General features: G+C 41.8%; 1 protein-coding gene across 8 annotated transcripts in view; it reads left to right on the top strand.

Annotated features, from left to right (window-relative positions):
- LOC137185110 (nucleolar protein 4-like) overlaps positions 1 to 22,399 on the top strand; it is a 195,389-nt gene that overhangs the window by 113,304 nt on the left and 59,686 nt on the right. For all 8 annotated transcript variants that reach the window (XM_067593367.1, XM_067593366.1, XM_067593364.1 and 5 more), the window contains one exon: positions 8,356 to 8,509. In XM_067593367.1, coding sequence (XP_067449468.1) covers positions 8,356 to 8,509 — 154 coding nt within the window. The remainder of the gene's footprint in view (positions 1 to 8,355; positions 8,510 to 22,399) is intronic.

Genomic DNA, 22,399 nt, shown 5'->3' with positions numbered 1-22,399 from the left:
GTAATTGAAAATGAGGTAGTGTGGGCTGGTGATGATAGTAATTGAAAAAGAATTAAGAGTAGATTAAAATAAGGTCTCATTTGATCATTTGTCAGAGTTGATTCATGTGCCTGGCTGTGGTGAATTAACAGCCTCAGAAATAGCCTCTGAGCTGATTAACATGCCGAGCTGTAAGTTCACAGGAATCGCTCGCAAACTCGCATATCTGTAACAGTTTTGAAATTGAACGGTCTGGAATGTGAGCTATGGAAATCTGGAGTACGGCCATTTTTTTTTTTTTTTTCCCCCCCCTTGTGGAATTACATTTGGCTGTGAAGCAGTTATTAACCTTCGTCTTGAAGCCTGGAGCAGACTTTGTTTCTTGGATATATCAAAGGGGACATTTTCTGCACTTTTCCAGGTCTATATTTTTATTCTGGGGCTCAACTGGAATATCTTTGCATGATTTACAGTAAAAAAAAAAAAATCTTTATTCATCTTCTACTGGTCCTTTATGCAGCCCCTCAGTTCAGCCTCTGACTGAAACAGGCCGTTTTAGCTCCTGTCTCTTTAAGGCCCCGCCTCCTGATAAGCCTACTCTGTTCTGATTGGTCAGCTTCAGATGCTATGTAAACAAACAGTAGTAGGAGTTCACTTCTGTTTCTCTTTTTTTTTTACTCAAAATTGAAACTTCTCAAATACATCCATACATGTTTGAGCCCAATGACCGATCTGAAATATGTGAGTAGACAACGTGAACAACACCTTAGCAACAACCTTAGCAACCAAGACTATAGATTAGACGTCCGTCCGTGGGCACGCACAAACCATGGATGTATTATAAGAGCTGGATACCGGACTAAAAACGGCGCCCATTCAGTCCTACAGGAACTGCTCGCCTGACACATACGCCAAAAAAAGTTTCTAGCTTCCGGGTTTGCTTCAGCGTTGTGCGGCCCACTGAATATGCGCAGTAGTGTTTCCCCCGCTGGCCCCGCCCGCCAGCTCCCACTCGACCCATAGACTTTACATTGTGATGACGTCACAGATTTTTAAATCGCTTTTCTCGGTTCGAGGAAAGTTTTACAAACATAAAACCTCCATGGATCAAAAGTTCATAATAGAAAGAGTCATAATTGACGTTGTTTGCAGTTCGATAATTGACGTTGTTTGCAGTTCGAGGGTCCTGTCAACAGTTTTACAGGCGTCTCTTTTACAACGGGGGTCTATGGGGAAAATCCTTTTTGGGCCGCAGGGGGATTTTTTGCTGCAATACCGCAAGTGACCACTGGGAAAATTTGGCTGCAAGGCTGAGCGGCGGCGCCCTATCAAGCTCTTATTATACATCCATGGTACAAACACTCTGACGAGGAGGAAGTAGAGGTAACTTAGTATTCAGAGCAGGTTGAAGCCCTGGCTGTGGTCTTACAGGGAGTGTTTCTGCATACGTTAACCTCAAGTTTTGTAACTTTGACCACGTTTAACATAGACATCCTCACATATTATAACAGTGTAAAAATAACAGAAAATCTCAAAAAAACATACGTCCCCTTTAAGTGCCTAAACATTGTTTCAGAAAAAACTTAACTAATTTCAATGGCCCACACTGTAATTACTGACTGATTGCATTTTAAAGAATTATAATAACACATGAAAATTGCAGCTGACTGTGTCCCTGTGCAATTAGTAGCTTCTCACAGATGACAGATTTCTGATGATTCATATTCAGTGAGCAGCAATAAAGCTGTATTCAGATGCCGTCTTTTTATTTTTGATCTGCTCCACACAGCTGTGTGTGTGATAAAATTACTCTGAGGCATGTGAATGTCAATCAGTTAACAAAGTTGTCATGAAACTGGAAGCTTTTCTGAGCTTCAATCAGACGCACTTTTTTTCCGCATGAGGTACTGCAAAAAAATGGTGTGCGAACAAATGAAACGTAAAATTAAAAAAAAAAAAAGTATGGATGAATAGTTTTATTTAAGTTTGTCTGGACATTTACTCGTCTCCTCATGGATTTAATCATTTATCAACGACAAACCAAACATTCCAGCGTGAAACCCGCCAGGAAGCAGACGGCACAATACATTAAGGTCATAAACATAAATAACCTGCACATAGTAACTGATAAGATCAAGTGTTATGAGGCAACAGTAAAAGTAATCTTAGCAACAGAGCAGCAGTGATATCTATGCAAGAGTGGAAAGAAAAGCTAAAAAATATCAAAGAGTTAACTTTGAATCTGGGGAAATGACATTCAGTCATTATTATAAGGCAAATGAGTTTGAAAGGAATGAGTTTGGATGATAGTTACTAAATAAACTCACCATAAAGTCCACTCAGTATCTGTTTTAGAGCTTTCTGTCGTATTACACAATGTGCTTCAGCAGACGGAGTTTCCCACTTGTCATGGATTTGTAGATTTCCATCCCTGTGAACACTTTAAAGGATTTTACACATCAAAGTATGTTTACTGGACTAGGCGAGTACCGCTGTGTATGTTGAAGTTGTATAAAGCCTTTGTATCTCTCCAGAGAGAGCCGTGTGAAATCTGTTAAATTGCCTCAAGTGATGTCACTCGAGTCGGCGTCGGCTAGGGGGGCTGACGACTACAAGTTTGAAAAGTCAAAACAATCCGGGAGCGGCGAGGTTACCGCTCCTCATCTCTGCCGGAGGCTAGCAGCTCCAGGCTACGTTAGCTGCTACGCAACTGTATCTCTGTCCAAACTGTTGGTGGTCGGGTTGCATTGTGGGTAATGTAGGCGCCAGGTTTTGACAAGGAAAAAGAATGCATGAATCTCTTTGATTCTGTCCATTGTGAGTCATATCAGTTATAGGAGTGCAATGATACGTCAGAGGAGTAGTTGTTTAATGACTTCTCACTGATGTTAGCTTAGCCAGTGTGTGCCTGCTTTATGTTGGAAACAGCAGCTGACACGGAGGCTGTTCTGGAGCTTTTGATCATATTAGACAGTTTTCCTCAGCAGATGGAGTTGAATGAGACTAACAGTAGATGTGACTTCTCTTAGTTACTCTGCACAGACACATTGTCCTCTTGTCAGTTCATACATGGTGTCAGATGTGTGTTGCAGATATGAATTGTGGCCCCACAAACAAGCAAAAACGCACCACGTGATGACGCAGCTCTACGATGCGTCGAGGGGTAGGTGGGTGACACCAGTGACTGCTTTCGCTCTGGATTGAAGCAGCCTTTCTGATTTTAATGACACAGCTCTTTGAGCAGCTCGACTGTCTCCAGAACTACATGGATGCTTCCCGTTTATTGCCTGCCCAGCTGCAGCGAGGAGGCTAATCCAGAGCGACGAGCCCGGGGAAACTCCTCCTCTGAGAACGCTCTTTAATGGACAGATATGGGTCAATGCTGCCACATAGACTCACTGCAGGAGCTGTACAGATAGTTGTGTGTGTGTGTGTACAGCATACAGTATATAAAAGGCTTTTTTCTTCTTCTTTAAATGGAAACTATGGAATCCCCTGTAGTGCTTCACCTTTTTAAGTGACTTTTAAAGAGCGCAGATGAAGATTTTCTGTTAATTTAAAGAGCAAAACACGAGAGATGTGGTTTGATTCATGCTAGTTTATGATCATGCTAATCAGATGTTTATAAGGGGTAATAAAAAAGTAGAAAGTATTTCTTAATACTCATGATCACAGATGTTTTCTTGGGTCGAATGTGTTGCCAGCTGTTCTAAGATGCCAGTTTCAGGTTAAAAGATAATTATAGATGAATCTGCTGAATATCAGCCACACATCTGCCAGCGTTTATCTGAGCATCTCTGTTGGTTTCACCGTCAAATTATCACCAAATATCGACAGATATTTCCTATAAATAACTGTCCGTCTCGCCCGTCTGATCGCTGATTGATGTTCAGCGTATACCCAGTTTTGTGAAAGCTTTTCCATTTTCACTGTGAGACATCTATGATGATTCTGTCTCTGGGGAGAATTAATTCACTGCACGCTGAGGGACGTGTTTCATGTTTACAGAAGCAGAACAGTTGTCAATTTGGAAGAAATAGAAAAAGGAAATACAGATGTCTTTACTCTTACAGCACGTCAGGGAGGAAAACACCAAAAAACTGCACATTAGCAAATAAACCAGACTATTTTAGGCTGCATGATAACAGATTTCTCCCAGTTTGTGTGTCTGTGTGTCAGTAAAATAATAATAAATAATCAACGTTGCTGTTTCTACTCTGCACGCTGAAACTCATTTGAAAACAAAAGCTTCTTATTTTAAATCTGGAAGTGAGTGTTCAGGGGAAAAGATTAGGCTTTATCTAACTCTACCCTACCCACAAACCTCTCCGTGAACTTGATGACCTCCCAGAGTTCCTTGCACACCTCCCCATCCAAACTCCCATGATCCTCTAGTGCCACTTAGAGAGCAGAGCAGACAGTTTGTGTTCAGATTGGTTCCTGTTGTTCATTTCACTGCACTGACGGTCATTTTCTAAGTATAATGTTTCATGTTCTACAGTAGAAATAAAGTGTATAGACTTTATGATTAAATATAAATACTTACATATATGTAGGCCATAGAAATAAGAGAAATCCCAGAGTGAAAACACATATTTTGCTTTTATATGCGAGTCTGTTTCTTTTTGTTTCGTTCAGGTCGATGTTTTCTTCCCGCTGCAGAGCAGCTCTCATTATTAGCAGAATATTTTCTCACCGTCATGTGAAGACTCTTGAATTATGCATCGTACTCCCGCTCAGAGTGAAGGATGACATGTAAAATGTAAAATAAGCAGAAAATCTGACCTGGGAATATCTCTTGTTAGGCTTGTTTGTTGTTGTTTTGTCTTGTTTTGTGTCATCGAGGGTGTTGTTGTTGTTTACCTGTCTGTAAAAACTTTGTTTCTAGCAACATCAGTAACAGGAAGAGACCGGTTAGCATCTTAGCTCAGGTGTCACTGAAGTCTTTTTTCTTCCTTCTGTTCAGTGTTTGCATGTGTTTGTGTGCTCGTGTGTGTGTGTGTGTGTGTGTGTGTAATAAAAGGCAGTTGTAGCATTAAGACCTCATTACTGAAACTGCAGGTAATAACAGCCTTACTGGTGTGTGTGTGTGTGTGTGTGTGTGTGTGTGTGTGTGTGTGTTTGAAAGACCAGGGATAAACAGAAATGGGTTTTTTTAACGTGAAGCAAATTTTCACCCTCTACTTTATTTATAGTCTGTGTTTATTCACCTAAAACAGCCAATTTAACAGATATACAGATGTTAGCTGTAGCTCACAACATGCTTTATGTGACAGCTCAGACTTTGACCGATCTCTGAACTGACCAGGAACTCCACTTCTGTCTGTTATAGAGAGTTTTAACCAGAGGAACCAGGGACTGAAATTAATTCCTATATGACAGTCCGTCCATCCATCCATCCGTCCGTCCGTCCGTCCGTCCGTCCATCCATCCATCCATCCGTTTTCTTTACCGCTTATCCTCTAGAGGGTTGTGTGGGAGCTGGAGCCAGTCAATCACAGGGCTAACATTTAATATAGAGGACAGACAACCATTCACACTCACATTCACACCTTTGGGCAATTTAGAGTCACCAATTAACCCAACCTGCATGTTTCTGGTCTGTGGGAAGAAGCCGCAGCATAAGAAGAGAACGTATGCGTGCCCAAGCTGCACTGCACCACCGTGACATCCATAAATGATATGATATACATTTACAGGACTGAATGTCACTGATTGGTTGGCTGCAACTTATGAAGCTTCACACACAAAAAAAGGAAGTACAGCATCAATATTAGAACGAGGGGTGGACATTTTTTGCTTTATATTGATGTTAAAAGCAAAGTTCAGCTTTGTTGTCGGCTGACTAGTTGAGAAAAAAAGCAAGATAAGAGAGAGAGAGAGAGAGAGAGAGAGAGGGAGCAGCGGCTGGGAGAAATAACTGAGTGAACAATCAGATTGTTTCATTGAGGTTATGTTCTAAAGTGGACATGAATAACCATTAAACTCTCAGCAGATCGTACAGTCGCTCGGAGTTTTCTTCTGCAGGTCTCCTTTACATCTATTAACATCATATCTCCGGAAAACAACAGCATCACTCTGTGTTGTTGTTTCCTCTGTGTGTTCACATGTCAAATGCCTGATCTTCACTGTTCTTCAGATACAGCTGTAGACTGTAAAAACAATATGGACGTACACACCGTGACGTCACCCATTGGTTTGCCAACTGCCGTTTTGAAGCCTCGAGTGTAGCGATTTGACCGTCGCCATCTTGGATATTGCCGTCGCCATCTTGAATTTGGCCGTCACCATGTTTGATTTTTGGAGCCAGAAGTGACCATATTTGAACGAGAGGGTGGAGCTGACCAAAGCGCTAGCTGCTAGCTTGGTTAGCTAGGTGTATATACAATCCATGGTTAACAGTGATAATGCTAATGCTAATGCTCATTTCCACTAGCGAAAAACAGGCCAAAAACCATTAAAACAAATTGTACTAACCGGAAAAACTGATCATCCGACTCATTGATGGGTCTTTTATTACAACCAAACGCTGAACCAAAGTCTTTTTTAGGCGACCACAATGTTACGATTAACTTTACTGAACTGAAAACATGCTGTGAAATAGCAGCAGCTACGTCATCGCTGTGGTGGCGACTTGTCAATCACAACGTAGCCACGCCCTAAAGCACACGCTGCTTTATCATCAAATTTAAATTAAATGGGACCATAATTTACACAATGAACATCATGCTGTATTGAAGTAAGGTCGTTTTCTCATAGACTTCCCTACAATCAGACTTCTTTTTGCAGCCAGTAGAGTCGCCCCCTGATGGCCATTAGAGAGAATGCAGGTTTTTGGCACTTCCGCATTGGTTCATTTTTCAGCCTCGGAGGTTGCTGCTTAGATGAGGTGGAAAACGCAAACAGGAATTCACGAAAAGGACTTTTAGTACCTAATTTAGTTCCTCTGGTTCCACATAGTTCCTAGAATGGTTTGGCGTCTCTCATTTTCTTCTCTTATATGTTATATTTTAATGCACAGACACTCATCTTAATTTGCTCCAACTAGATCAAAACCTGATCTTGTTAAGTCTTCTCTGGAGTTTCCCACTTGTCACATTTTCATGTAGAGAAACAGTGTTATCTCTCTTCTGATGTAAATGTCAGAGTTTTGTAGCTTTTTACTGGGGGAAAAAAAAAAAATCTTGTTTCCCACAGGAAGAGTTGCATTTCAGATTCCCGGAGTCTTTGAGTTAGGAGGCAGACGGCACAGAGTTGAGAGGAAAAACATCTCAGTGTGATGTTTTTGCTAGCAGCGAGGCCTGCAGGTGCTGCACACGGAGCAGCAGCAGCAGCGGTTGACATCTTGTGTTTGATTTGCCGTTTGTCTCGCTTGTTTCTTGTTTCCTCTGATGTTTGGGTTAAACTGGCGGAGCAGCTGTCGTGGCTCCTGACACCAGTGAAGCGGTAAATAAAGAGATTTAAAATGGCTTAAAACAGCAGGTAAACACAATTTCATTTATGAGAAAGTGGTTAATCTCAGTTTGGATGGATTTACAAGGAACTACATGCTGAGAAGAGAAAATATCTTCTGTTTGCAAAGGCTGACGTAGTCTTCTTCATGTCATGTTGACTTAAATAAAACAGTTTGCTCAGTGATGATGATGATGATGCTTCACACCACCGTTACTCTCTTACAACACCTCTGCTAGTGAGGAAACATCTCTTCAACACTTCTTCTGTCATCATCTACACAAGTCACATGATGTCAACATATGCAGCATTCATTCACAAAACATTACACTTAAACTTATGATCTATTTGATTGATTGTTACCAGTTAAATGAACTGATTGATTGGTGATAATCAGGTCCTTATGGAGACGGTTTGTGAGCTTGATGTTGATGTAAGAGTTGCTGAGATTTGATGCTTCGTTCTTGCAATGAATCTTGAAGATTCACATTTGTGAATTCAAGTTTAGCGTCCGATGCGTCCTCAGTTGGCGGGTAAACTTATCTCCAGCTGTTCTCCATCTTGCATTCTTCTGAAAGCCTTTAAAGATGTTTTATCATGACAAGAACACAAACTGTGAAAGACTCGACATTTGTGAATGTTGAGAACGATAGAAACAGATATTACCAGTAATTGTTGTGCACTCTCTAACTTTTTCACCCTGTTTTAACCTAAATATCACCACGTTCTCTCCCTGCTGCTGGACTGTTGTATCCATTGCATTTCTCTGTGGATCAATACAAGCTAAACGCCTTTAATATCAACTATTGTTGGTCTAATTTGACTCTATAATCCTATTGATCTATAGAGAATCAGCAGCTCTGATACAGTGTGATAAATATAAAGAATACACTCAAACGTGTGTGTTTCGTCTCCTCTGGACAGGATGACAGTTCTCTGAGCAGCGAGGAGGAGGCAGAGATGAGCGAGCCCACATGGCTAGCGGCCGATCTGGGAGCAGCGTCTGACCTGAGCCCGCAGAGCCGAGGAGAGAGGATGCGCCACAGTCCCCAGAACACACACAGCAAGGAGGACGACGGTAAGGAACTGCTCATCCTTTCATACGCTGCCGCTGCTGTCGAATGAAAATATTGCTCTTCAGGAAATAAGAAGAACAGATTATGTTTGTTTTTTTTTTGAGATTAGAGATTTTTTTTCAAAGCATAATGGATCCATTATCTTCAAAATTAATTTAGAGGTTACTGAGCAGCATCTTAACATCAGATAATGAGGCATAATTAGCCTCTTCCAGCATAAACACGGTGTCTTACATCGCGAGCTGCTGGGTCGGATTTGAAGAGGAAATCTGCTTCATTCCTCAAATTACCTTCAGAGTTTTCAAGTGATGCCAAATGATAGGAGGAGAGAAACACAGATGTAAAAATATATCTTTATTTATACTTTTTAGTAAAATGAAAGAGAAAACATGGAGAGACACCATGGCCCTGTTTACACCTGGCATTAACATCCGTCTGGGGTGATGCGATCACAAGTGGACAGCAGCTCTAAATACAGGCGTCAAACTGATAACAACAGTTTTTAGTTTTGTTGCTCAACATGATGAGCTCAGGATTTATCAGGACGGCTGCTTTACTCCAAACACCATGAACCTGGACTGTGTGTGTGTAACAGCTGACCTACTGGATGTGTAGAAGAACACAGAACATTAATTAACATTAGATCCTGACCGATGCTGTCAGCGTGTCGGAGATTTAAATAATCAATGAAGTTATGCTGCTGTGTCTTATGCTTAAATGCTCACAGTGTCTCTGAATGGAGAGATGCAGCTGCGAGGAGATCACTGCATCTCTTTCTCTCTCTCTCCCGACGCGGAATATTTATCCTGTTATCAAACAAGTCGAACAGCTTTAATAACGAACGAATTTGGTCTTGAAAACGGAAATGATGTCCGTGTTTATTTGCATGTAGAGCAGGGAGGTGAGATCTGATCACAAGTGGTCACTCATGTGGAGACTCATGTTAACACCAGGTGTAAACGGGGCCATATTTTATATCTTTAACTTTATCTTTATGACTAGAAGCAACAGGGTCAGTGGGAAATCTGGTCTTTTTGTAAATACCTGAATATGGATTTGAGCCGCTCCCAGTTGAGAAGGCGAGCAGGATTAACATCTGAGTTGTGCAGGAAGTCTTGGTCAGTCGAGGGCAAAGCTTTGAAACGGCCTCTTCGTGATGTATCTGCTTTCAGTCAAATATGGCTGCTTCAAAAGTGCAAAAAGTGGCACAGACTTGTGTTAAAGCATAACCATAACACAAAAATCAAGCTTTAATTCTGACAGACATCAGCATTAACAGTATGGTTTTTGTACCTGAATGATGCACAATAACTTAGATCACTTTATCTCTCCATCACTGTTACTGTCATTCCTCAAATATTCCTGAATTTTGAGAAACGTTTCCTACGCAGGAAATATCAGAGACTGTGGAAAGTGAAGGAGGTTTATGTATAAGATGATGTTACAGACGAGGCTCGAGCAGCAGATTGTGTGTGTGTGTGTGTGTGTGTGTGTGTGTGTGTGTGTGTGTGTGTGGTTTTAATGCACATTCAGTTTATCAGATGCTGGTTTTGTTTTGTTTTTTTCAGCCCATTAGCAGTGGACTGTTTGATCTTTGAGAAAACAGCAATAACAAGCCTGAAGGGATTAAAATGATGAGATTATGATGGTTATAGAAGCTCTCTGACTGGTTGAGCTGGTTTTTTGGAAAGACCATCAAATTTTATTTCGAGGTTCCGGATGTAGACCTCTTTGTTTCCTCTTCCTCTCTCTTTCTATCACTTCTACCATCTCATACTACACAAACACACACACACACACACACACACACACATACACACACACACACACACACACACACACATACACACACACACACACACACTACTTTGCTCTCTCTCTTCCTCCCTCTGCAGCCATAAGACAATCGTATTGTTTCCTAATGCTGCAAGGATGCAGCAATTACCTGCCACTGTAACAAGTGGGCTGTGTGTGTATTTGTGTGTGTGTGTGTGTGTGTGTGTGTGTGTGTGTGTGTGAGCCCTTGCCATGTATATTTGAATGGTACTGTAATGCACTGTATCCAATACTGAGTCACTGTGTGTGTGTGTGTGTGTGTGTGTTGCTCTGCTTCTGCTTTAAGCTGTTACTGAGCAAAGACAATAGGGAAACAAGCCCAGGTGTGTGTGTGTGTGTGTGTGTGTGTGTGTGTGTGTGTGTGTGTGTGTGTGTGTGTGTGTGTGTGTGTGTGTGTGTGTGCGTGCGTGTGCGTGTGCGTGTGCGCTGATGTGAGCGGAGTTGACGGTTCAGCACCAGGTGGGAGTAAATGTTCTGACCAATCTCCATCAAGATCTTTGTGTCTCTGCTGCTCCTCCGGTGCTTCTGCTGAGGGATGAGAGATGATGAAATGAGAGCAGGAGGAATGAAAGCGATGAAGGTGAAGAGGAGAAACGAGATTCTGCAGATTCTCTTTTTATTATTATTATTATCATTTAGTGAGCATCGGGTGCTGTGGTGTCATGTTTCCGTCGACTTTTACATCCAGTTCTTTCTTTTTTTGGGTTAAACAGAACCAGTAAACACATCACTTCCTGTGAACATGTTTCTCATTCAAGTCGATGGGAAGATGTGACCAAACTTTACTGCATATACTCAATATTATTACTAATGTTTTTTCTTTAATACACCTCATCTACAATTATGAGAAATATATTATTCATAGCCTCACAGTTACAGAACAGTTCAGCACACCTGCACATCAGTTGCCCCTCACTAAACTCATAAATCTGAATCTTCTAGACACTCGTATGTTACTTCATGCACCTGCAAGTCTTGTGGCACCTTTGTCAGGTGGAGCTGAGTGTTAAAGCACTTTATCTCCTTGATGTTCATGTACTGTCGCCTGGATTACACCTTCCTCATGTGTGGCTTTGGACAAAAGTGTCTGCTCTAAATGAATAAATGTTCATATAACACCTCACATGATGTTTTACCTTTAAGACTCCTTAATGTGATATAAAAACATCCGATTTTCACACAGTCAGAGAAAGTGCCTGGTAGTAGTTAATAAAAGTTATAAAATCCTGCTGTAGCATGGAGCGTCTCTCCTGTGTGTCTGCTGACAGCGCTGTCAGTAGAGGAAGTCACGCTAACGTTGGGTTCAGAAGTAGGTTATCAGACTTCACTAACAGAGAGCCGAGACTTCAGAGGCTCAGTTTGTGAACGATGAGACGTGCAGTGATTTGACTTCTCAACTGATGATTCAAATCATCAAAGCCATAAACATACTTTTTTTTGTAATTTGTCATCATGTTTTTCAGCTTAATCGGACATTTTCACCAGTTTACCACTTTGAAACTGGATTCAGTGTTTGTGCTGCATCCTTGTTATATCATACAGACTGTAAATATGAACAAATCAAATAGGAATAACTGTTCAGTCTTACTTGTAATTAGGGAACAAAAACTCTGTTGTTAAAGTGCATCAAAACCTTGTAAAGAGGAGAGCTGCTGGTAGATTTTCTGCCTAAATAAACTTTAACTGTAGCAGCAGCAGATTAGAAACAGGAGTCATTTTGTAATGTAATCTGTAAAGGTTTTAAAATAGTGATAGCAAATCAGAAAACACTAATATATAATAAATAAATGATGTATTTTACTCAGATTGGAGGATTTGTTGTAACTGGGGGATTTCTGACGGTTATCTCTCATTTGGCAAAACCACATTGTCTAAAAACTGGTGTCAGAACATCTGCAGGTCAACCATCAGCAGCAGTAACTGATGCAGCTATGAAGCCCCCATACATACTGTAGATTATATCTGGTGAAACTTTATACTATGGTAGAAGTGACTTAAATCACATGTTTCTATCTGCATTTCTATGATGTAGCTCCCAACTAAAAACCAACTAAATATTATCTAACAAAGGTTTTCCTCTTCTTTCACATTATTAGCACATATGGTCACATCAGATACAGACTGAATCACAGATCAATCAGTGATGTGAAGTCACAAACATGTAAGTTGGAGGATGAGAGGAAAAAAGGAGCATCAGGTGTATTTTGACGTTTCACAGAGACTGAATGGAAATCAAGAATAGACTGAAAGAAAAACCATATGAAGGAGGTGAGGAGGGAGGAGGAGGAGGAGGAGGAGGAGGAGGAGGAGGAGGGGGGGGAGGATGAAGAGAGATGGAGCAGAGAGGGGGAGTGGGGGTGGCTGGGGGGGGAGGAAGAAAGCTGGTGAAAGACGTTGAAAGAAAGACACTGGCATGAGATAAAATGACTGGAGATGAGATGGTTCGGTTGCATCATGGATGGATGGAGGGTGGAGGGACGGAGTGTGTGTGTGTGTGTGTGTGTGTGTGTGTGTGTGTGTGTGTGTGTGTGTGTGTGTGTGTGTGGCTACAGCACCTGTTCAACCTCTCTCCGTTTGGAAGGAGATACAGAAACACTGCAGCTCAGACTGGCAACAGTGTGCAATAACTGGAGCAAGCCAATTATACTTTAACATACTTTGCACTTAATGTATTTTACATAACAGTCTAATGTTTTTAATAAATGTTTATCTGTCCTTTTATTACTTTATTTTATTTTGTCACATGCACTCAGAGGTTTCTGCAGCTCCGTCGTCTGGAGCGACAATGATGATGATGAATCTCTCCAGCCTACAGATCTACAGTAGGTGGCGGAGTGTATAAGGCCTTGTCATTAAAAGGTCAGCGTTCCCCTACACCTCATATAGAAGCCAGGAGGAGAGGTTGTAGGCGTCCAAATGCCACAACACTCAAGAGGAGCTTGAGAGGCAGAGAGTTTGAAGTGCCTTTTCCTGCTCAATTAGACTCCAATCCAAGAAACAAGACAGCAGCAGGCAGCACAGTCGTCCTGTTATTCCTCTAATGTACCGGAGCGGAGAACGTAGAAACACGCTGGTGTTGGGTCACCTGCCGAGGCTGGATCAGAAAAAAATGGATTTAAAGGATGAGGGGGAAATGTTCAAAACTAAAAATGAATTTGTGAAAAATAAAGCAAAGCCTTAGATATTGTTTTTGGATTTATGTTCAGATTAAAACATGAGCTTCCTGTGAGATACGGTCCGAATCAACCTGCCAGTTTTTGAAGTCCTAAAGATTCACCAGTCGAGGCCGTCGAATCATTCAAAGGCCATTAACTTAAATCTGTTCTGGCGAGTATAAGAGGACTTGTTCTTTCTAAACGACGTCTTTTCAGTAGTGCTGTAAAATGACCGCCTCTCTTCTGAAAAAGGTGCCTGAGAGCAGCGCCGGTCACTGTTGCTATGACACTTGGTGAAACCTGTTTTAAGTGCAGCACTCTTTAAAGTAAAAGCTGTAATATTTTTTAACTTTTATCGCTGTCTTCCCCCCCCTCCCCCACCCCTGCCCCCCAGTGTTTTAAAGCCCACTAAACTCTCAGAGCGCGCAGTGGGGGAACTGGCGGCGGCGGCGGCGGCGGCTCTTTTCCTCTGACAGCGAGGAGATGGAGGAGCTGCTGCTGCTGCTGCTTCGGTTTGAACACGCAGCCAAAGAGCTTGTGGTTGATCTGACTCCTAGAGTTAATATCAGGTGGGTGTTTTTTCCTAACCAGCAAGCTGTCAGGGCATTTAACTGGAGTAGGCAGCTCATTTCAGCACAGCAGATGGTCCACACACACACACACACACACACACACACACACACACACACATACACACACACACACACACACATGTCCAGCTCAGAAAGCAGCTACTAAATCACTTTTAAGAGCTTCTGACCGCCACCTCGCTTTTCTTCTTTTCTGCTCCACTCAACTTAATAGTGACAGCTGAAGTGAAAAGCTCTTACTGTATGACGCTTCAGACCAGGCAGTTTGAAACCTGCGGCTCGTGGCCCCGACCGATGAGTTCAGGAAAAATGAGTGTTGAAAGTAAAATAGCCAGCCGTCCTGCAGTCTGATGAGCCGTGTGTCTGACCGGGAGGTTATCGAATGCATCGCTACCTCACTACGAGCAAAGTTTCAGGTTTTTTTGTTGCATTTTATGATAAATGACAAGAATGATCCATATGTAATCATGTGGGAACACTTTAACATAGTTTTAATGGCAAAATGTATGTTAGTTCTGGTTATTTGTATTTGTATTTGTTGTATTTCTACTAGGGGTGTGTCCGAATACAAATATGTTATTCGGCAAAGCACAGTTGGTGGGTTTCTTACGAATATTTGTTTCATACAAATATTTTTAAAATGATTTGTTTTCAGGAAGAAAAACTCTGTCTCAGTGTCTCTCCTCTGCTCCGCTGTTACGTCTATCAGCTGGTCTTAACGAGGGGAGTCACATCCACCTGCTACATGACGCACATTTCCTAATTTGGACATCAGTCCTGGAGCTACTGACACACAAGCATAATAAAAACAAAAACAGGATTTTTAATCGAATACAAATAATTTTGCTGCCTTAACAAATACAGATACAAATACAAATACTTGGCCCTCTGCATGTCCCTACTTTCTACACCACATGAAGCTGGATAAATACTTCTATTGCTTGCTAGCGGCAAACCGTTGCCGTGCATCGAGGCTAACCTTGACTCGAGCTGTCACTGTGAATTTATTCAGCTAACGCTATAGGATCCAACCTTGGACAGAACTCATACTGGCCAGCAGGCGAGCTGGGTCACCAGATCTGCTCGCACTTGCATTAGATTCATTTCATGAAGCTTATATCCTGAGAGGCTGCGTGTGTGTGTGTTTGTGTGTGTGTGTGTGTGTGTGTGTGTGTGTGTGTGTGTGTGTGTGTGTGTGTGTGTGTCTACTCCTCTCCACATCACTCTGTCTCTAAGGGGCCACGCTCTTTAGAAGTGGCCCCTCCACTGCCTCTCAATCCCGGCCAGCGAGCGTCCTCTCATCCCCCGCCCGAAGCTCCAGAGAAACATCAGATCCCCTCCGATCCCTTGACCCCCCCCACCCCTCCACCCCCCGCCCGAGAGGCTCCCGTCTACTGTCGAGCGGAGCAGAGTGCCAGGCCTCCTTTTCCTGGAGCCTCTCGCTCCGTAGAAAGGGGTTAGCGATAAAGAGGGCTCGTCAGAAGATGGAGGTCCTCTCCGCACGGGAATGAAATGAAGAGAGGGCAGGAAAAAGCAGTGGAGAGGGTTGAGAGGGGAATGGAGAGAGAGGACAAGAGGGATGTGTAGGAAGGAGTGCGAGGAAACAAGGAGAACAAAATGGCGGGAGGAGGTGGGGAGGGGGGGATAGATAGTCCAATATATTGATTAGCTGACATACTCAGCTTGACATCGTCTGCGATTACCGATGTTTCAGAGATTCCAGTAAAACTTGCCTCCCCTCTTTTTCTTTCTAATGGAGGGAGTGACAAGGGGGAGATAGAGGGAGAGAGACAGAGACAGCGGGTCAAACAGATTAGTGGACTCTCATCCTGACATCCCCGCGTACCTCTCGTCTCCTTCGCTCCTCTCGTCTCCTCTCATCTCCTCTCCTCTCCTCTCCTTTTCTGTCTCTATCCATCCATCATTTAATAGACAAGCTTTCAGCCCTTCGCTCTGTATTCTGAGTAGATCACATAAGGGGGTGGAGGGGAGGTGGGGGGGGGGGGGGGGTGTCGGTCTCTGAAGATGACTTTCTTATTCAGCAATTTACTGCTTGTGGTGAATTTTGTCTTCTCATTCATTCTGCCACTTTTCTCCTCTTAGATGCACATCGTAATCTTTTGCTGTCATTTTTGAACGTTTCCAGTCGGAAGATGTCCCATTTACAATAAGCCGGATAATCTCTATTACAAGAAAAAACTGAATAATATATGCAGGATCTCGTGGTATTATCTGGAATACGGAGCCGTACACACAGCTAATCCCAAATAAGACTTTAACCGGGATCGCAGATATCTGCGCCGTGAACGCGTTTGTCACAAGAAAAGAACGTCGTCACCCGGTGTTTTTTTTATCTCCATCTATATCCTTCATCAGCAACAAAGGCAGACAATAAAGACAGATAGCTGATTATATATTCTGCTCAGAGCAGAACAATCAGGAAATGGTGTCAGTATAAGAGTGACAAGCAGGCGGTTTATGAAGACGGACTCATGGCGGGTTCACGGTGATCTCAGCTGCAGATCTTATTCGACTGTTGCTGATTATTATGTTTAACCACGTGGTGTTCCACTAGGCTCTGTTGTAGGTCCGCTGATTTTCTGTACACTTCCTCTAAATGGCATTATTTACAAAAACAATATTCATTTTCATCATCATGCAATTATATATATATATATATAAACACTTGAATGATGTTTCCCAAGTTTGTGACACGCTGCCCTTCAGTTTTTGTTTTTAATAAGGCTGCAGCTAATGATTATTTTCATTATCGATCAATCTGTTGATTGTTTTCTCGATTAATAGATTAGTTGTTCGGTCCGTAAAAAGTCAGAAAATAGTGAAAAATGTCCTCAAATGTTTTGTCCACAACCCAAAAGATATTCAGCTTATTGTCTTAGAGGACTGGAGAAACTACAAAACATTCATTCATTGGAGAAGCTGGATTTAGTAGAATTTGGAAATTCTCGTCTTAAAAAACGAGTCAAAATTATCATCAGTTATCAGTTTAATATTTGGTAACTAAATCAGTTAATCGACTAATTGTTGCTGCTTTAGTTTTGAGTTTACTGGATCGTTTTTGTTTTCAAATGAAAAACTGTTTTTTTGGGGAAACTGTTGGAAATTTTGCTCATAAACGGATGAATTGACTTCAGTGTATAAATGATCTTTGTCTTTGTTTTGGGATTATTCATAAATGTTAAAAAAAATGGAAATGATGTAAACACACGGTGTCTTGAAATACTAGTCTAGATACAGAACTTGAACTTTTCTACTGATGGTTTGAGATAAAAAAGTAGATTTTCTGTGATAACATGAAAAGATTCGACGGTCTGGATCGACGTTTCTCTTATTAGTATTGTGTGTTTGATTATGATGTTTTGTATATATGGTAATTATAGTGATGATGAAGTCATGTACTGGAGAAGTTTTCATTTCAACTGGTCCTTTAGTGACAATAAGAGAAGCTTAATCACTCTTGTCTTGGTTAGATTGTATTAATGTACGTTTTGTCTGGTCTGTCCAGGAGAACAGTCGCATATTTACAACCAATTTAAAACACTGCTGCTGGAATATTAATATGAATCAGGAGGAGAAGCCACAACACTCCACTTTTTTAATATCTGCATTACAGAATTGAATATTGAATATTACCACTTTTCTTTTAGTTTTTCTCTGTGTTGTTGCCTCTTGTCTGTCAAACAACAACACATCCTTCTTTTATTTATTTTAAATAACTTGGGGGCATTTTTTGCCTTTTATTAGATAGCGACAGCAGAGAGATGGAAAGAAACAAGAAGAGACAGACAGAGAGAAAAAAGGGGAACGAATGCAAGAAAGGTCAAGAAAGACAGATGTGACATGCTTCTTACCCAGTGGGGCTACCAGGGAGCAGTGTGTGCTTTATTTTAATATTTATTTATATATCACGTTCTTCCTCACTAACTCCGAGCTCAATCACAAAACTGCTTTGACTTAACACACAAAGTTACACCCGAATGTTGAAAACTTTGCATACGTTTCAGTTTTATTTATTAAGCAGGGAGTCACAGAGGCGGGTGGACGTCGCTGTAACAGGTAAACAGTCGGTGGAGGAGGCAGCACGCAGGACTGCAGATGGATAAGCAGGCAGGAGTCAGCCAGAGACGCCGTCAGGTGAGCAGTCAGGCAAACTGGCAGGAAATCAGCTTCCCTGCAGTCAATAAAGACCAAGAGTTTACCTCCCAGCCTGCCTCACTCCTCTCCCCCTCAGGGACACACACACACACACACACACACACACACACACACACACACACGTCTAGAAATCTCTGTCACACTCACAAATAAACACACATGTAATAGTGTGTATAAGTGTATGCACAGTAAACACACACATGCACACGTCGGTGCTGTAGGCCAGTGGCCCACATGGTCTAATGTGTTAGAGCGGTGCAGCAGAGGAAAGTAGGGCAGTGGGAAACAAACGACAGGATGACTTTGATCCCCCCCCTCCTCCTCCTCCTCCTCCTCCTCCTCCTCCTCCTCCTCCCTTCCTCATCCTCCTCCCCCACCACCACTCAACCCCCGCTACCCAAAGCCCAGTAGAGGAGGGGGATTGAGGAAGGGATGAAGAGACGAGGGGCAGCGAGGAGGGAGAGGGTCAGAACCGCAGGATGGATGGATGGATGGATGGATGGATGGATGGATGGATGGATGGATGGATGGAGGTCATGCATTCATCTGAATTAGAAAGAGAGAAGAGGAGGGAGCGTTGGATTAAATCATTCTCTCTCTCTCACTGTCACTGGTAAACTGGAAGCTGCTGGACGGAGGCCAGCAGATTGAGACTGTGTTCAGTTCAGTCAGACGCTACAACCGAAGCACAGTCGCTCAAGAAAAAACCAGGAGGGATAGTAGTGATGTGTCTGCATTGTTTGTAGCTTAAATATCCCCTTGAAAATAATAATGAATGATTCTGCAGCGCATGATTTATGTCTGACGCTTAAGTGCCGATACAGGAAGTTGTGCATCCGTCATTTAGAGGAAGGGAAAGTAAAGGTGTGGAGGTCATGTGGATGGACGGGTTCAGTATGTAGCCACTGTAGTTTTCATGCTTTGATATTTTTTCAATGAATTATTGATAATAAAAAAAAAAGTCCAGGGTTTTGCAGAATAGTTCAGTGTCAGCGTTATGTTTCACTCGTTTGATGTAACTGAGACATCTTGTACACATCGGAGGTCCCGTAACCATGTGAGCATGATCCACCTGTGAAGCTGAGCGATGCATTCGCTCCAAAAAAAAAGTACCACAGTCTTCTAGTTCATCCCAAACTTTGTGAATTGTGATCTCACTTACTGTGTAGAGCACGTCTTTGAATTATGAGCAGTTCCCAAAAAAAAAAGGTGATGTTCTCTTCTCAGATAGTTTGATTTGAAAAGCCTGAAGAGGTGAAACAATCTCAGTGTTAAGAGTGAAAGATAAGACAGAAAGGTGTTATGTTGTTTTATTTCCTGTCTTGTTAAATCATCTTTCAACACCTCAGAACCACTACTCCGGTTCACAAACTGCTCCGCTCACTGAAAGTCGTATAAGGTGATTTATTGAACGTATCTCAGTGGTGTCATCTGTATAAAAGTCATTCAAATACAGTCTGTATCAGTGCGATGGGAGTTTGATGGGACTGATGACTGGGATTGTGTCTCAGGTCTGGTGGAAGCCTGAATGTTTCGCGCCTTGTCAAACAATAAATCACATCTCATCGGAAGGTGCTGCTGCAGTTTTTGACACGTCTTGCTTCAGGACATCAGTGTTTACAGAGTATCATGACCTCAGTAACAACATCTACAGTATATAATGAGGAACATATTCCTGCTTTATAGAAGTAAAACACAGCAGACAGACAGTGTTGCCGTCAGCTCTCAAACTCAAATATGCAGTGATTACTCTTCCTCTAATTACATGATTACACAACAAAAATCTGTTTGTACTCAAATATTTGAACCAAATATGAAAAATTAATTAGAAGAAAAGGAAACATGCAGCAGCAGCGGTGGTGTTTGTGTGTCTTGAGTTGCATCATTCTGGATCTGTGTGAATTCACCTGACTAATAAATACGTGTTCAACTAGATTAATTAACTTCACAACATGTAAACATGTTAATTAAACTCTCTGTAATCTGATTGTTCTTGTCGAGCGTCATATGAAGTGAGATGTTGCAGGTTTGCATGTCATGACTCTCATACGTGGGAAAACAGTCCCCGCTTTGCTGCTGAAATGCTCAGACGTGTGACTCGGCACACTACTGAATCCATTTTTGGTATTTTTTTGAATTAATCGTGATCGTGAAGGTTTTTTAAAAACGCATTAAACAGAAAGTGTCACGCTACTGCACGACAGTAAAAGCATCTGCGTGGCAATTTACTGCACCCAGTGAGCCGTGTGTTGGTGTGTGTGCGTGTGTGTGTGTGCGCGTGTGTGTGTGTGTGTGTGTGTGTGTGTGTGTGTGTGTGTGTGTCTTGTGAATATTTCTCCTGTAAATGGCTTAAGCCTTGTTTCTCTGGTCCACACACACACACACACACACACACAGATTTAGGCGGTTGTGGTGTCGGCCTGCTGGACAACCAGCGGCCAACTTAATGGAAACACGATTAAAAATGCACAGAGGCATTACCATATGACATTTCTCTCTGATTTGGACTTTTCTTTTTTATGAAATGTGTTTTTTTGGTTTGTGTTTTGTGCTCTTTGCATCATGCATGCGGCTCCTCGTCCGTGTGTTTGATGCGCATCGGTTATATGTTTGCATAATGTCATGTTTTTGCATGAGTTTATCTCATCTACATGCATGTACATGTTATGTTTATATATATATATATATATATATATGTGCTCCTGAGCGCGTGTGTGTTGGTGTGTTGATGAGGGATGTTCTGCACTGAGCGGGGTACAGTAGCTGCTTAATTATTAACTCCCCCCCCCCCCTCCAAGACTCAAACTCAAATAAGAAGCTATGCAATTAATATTACAAACCCTCTACAGTGCTGCACACACACACACACACACACACATACACACACAGAGGGAGTGAAGCTAATAACTAGCCTAACAATTTGTTTTGCTAACAGGAATGAGCACCAGCTGTGATTGAGCACAACCTGTTGATATATTTATATTGTTTGTATTGTGTATGAGCATCCGTGTGCACATATCTCTGCTCGTAGGTGCTGGTATGTTTGTGGTTGTGTATCGTCCTTGTGTGTGTGTGTGTGTGTGTTTCTTTGCTAAGTGCAATTAGCGGGTCGACTGGTAGCGGAGTGCAGCAGCCTCCCGCGTGGCTGTAATGAGGTCTGGAGCTGTGAGAGAAGTATCTAAACTCAACGAGCTCTCAATCCAGCATGGATACTACCTTTCCCTTCATATCAGATGCTCAGCAGTGTGTAAATATAAAGGTTAAGTAGACCAGACTAACTGTGTCGGTTTTATAGCGTGATGAACAGTCATCCACGTCGTTCGACCGTCTCAGCCCGAACAGTAACATGAAACAAGGTCAGGACGGTTATCTGCTGACTCTGGAAAATCACTCATCAAAGTCTGCAAGCGTTAAATATCAGTCCTGGAACTCATGCATCATCTCTTCATGATGTAAAAACAGTTGATGGACTTTTTATTCTCATTGACAGTCTGCTGATAGTTGATGAGCTTCTTCATCTGTGTTTAGTAGCATCTGATTGGAGGGGCTGGATGAACTGATTAGGGGTATTATTCTGTGTATATTATTCTTATACACGATATGTGTAAGAATAATAGCAACTAAGAGTATTTAAGATGCTGAAACTATATTCTATAAAACAGGGACTCAAGAACAAGTAAATTACAAGTATGGCAACAATAAAAATCTAATCAAATCAAAACTTTATTGTCCACTTTTGTTGAACATGAGTAGAAAAAAAAACAAAAACAGTAAATAAAGAACATTTTACACTATTTTAGATGCAACTTTGTAAAAAAAAATTTCTACAGAGTATGGTACAAATAAAAACCTAAAGACATTATCATTTCAGTTTGTATTGTGCTTTGGTTCATATTGTCAAACACATTTGCAATTTATCAAATTATTATCAAGTATTTCAACCAATCAGGCAAAGCTGGTCGGTAAAACAGCTTTGACCGGAGCCGAGGAGCTGAAAAGACGACGGTCGGACAAACTCAGTCTGTTCAATGGACAAAAAGAGTTTCTAGTTTTTTATACAGGCTGCAGAGTAGATAAATGTTAGCAGGGATACATACAGAACACGAGATAAACAAGAGTAAAATCTACATAAGCT

This window comes from Thunnus thynnus, chromosome 6 (assembly GCF_963924715.1).
Source record: "Thunnus thynnus chromosome 6, fThuThy2.1, whole genome shotgun sequence".
Taxonomy (NCBI): domain Eukaryota; kingdom Metazoa; phylum Chordata; class Actinopteri; order Scombriformes; family Scombridae; genus Thunnus; species Thunnus thynnus.
Note: the sequence above shows the minus strand (reverse complement) of the source record. Positions and strands in the feature narration are given on the sequence as shown.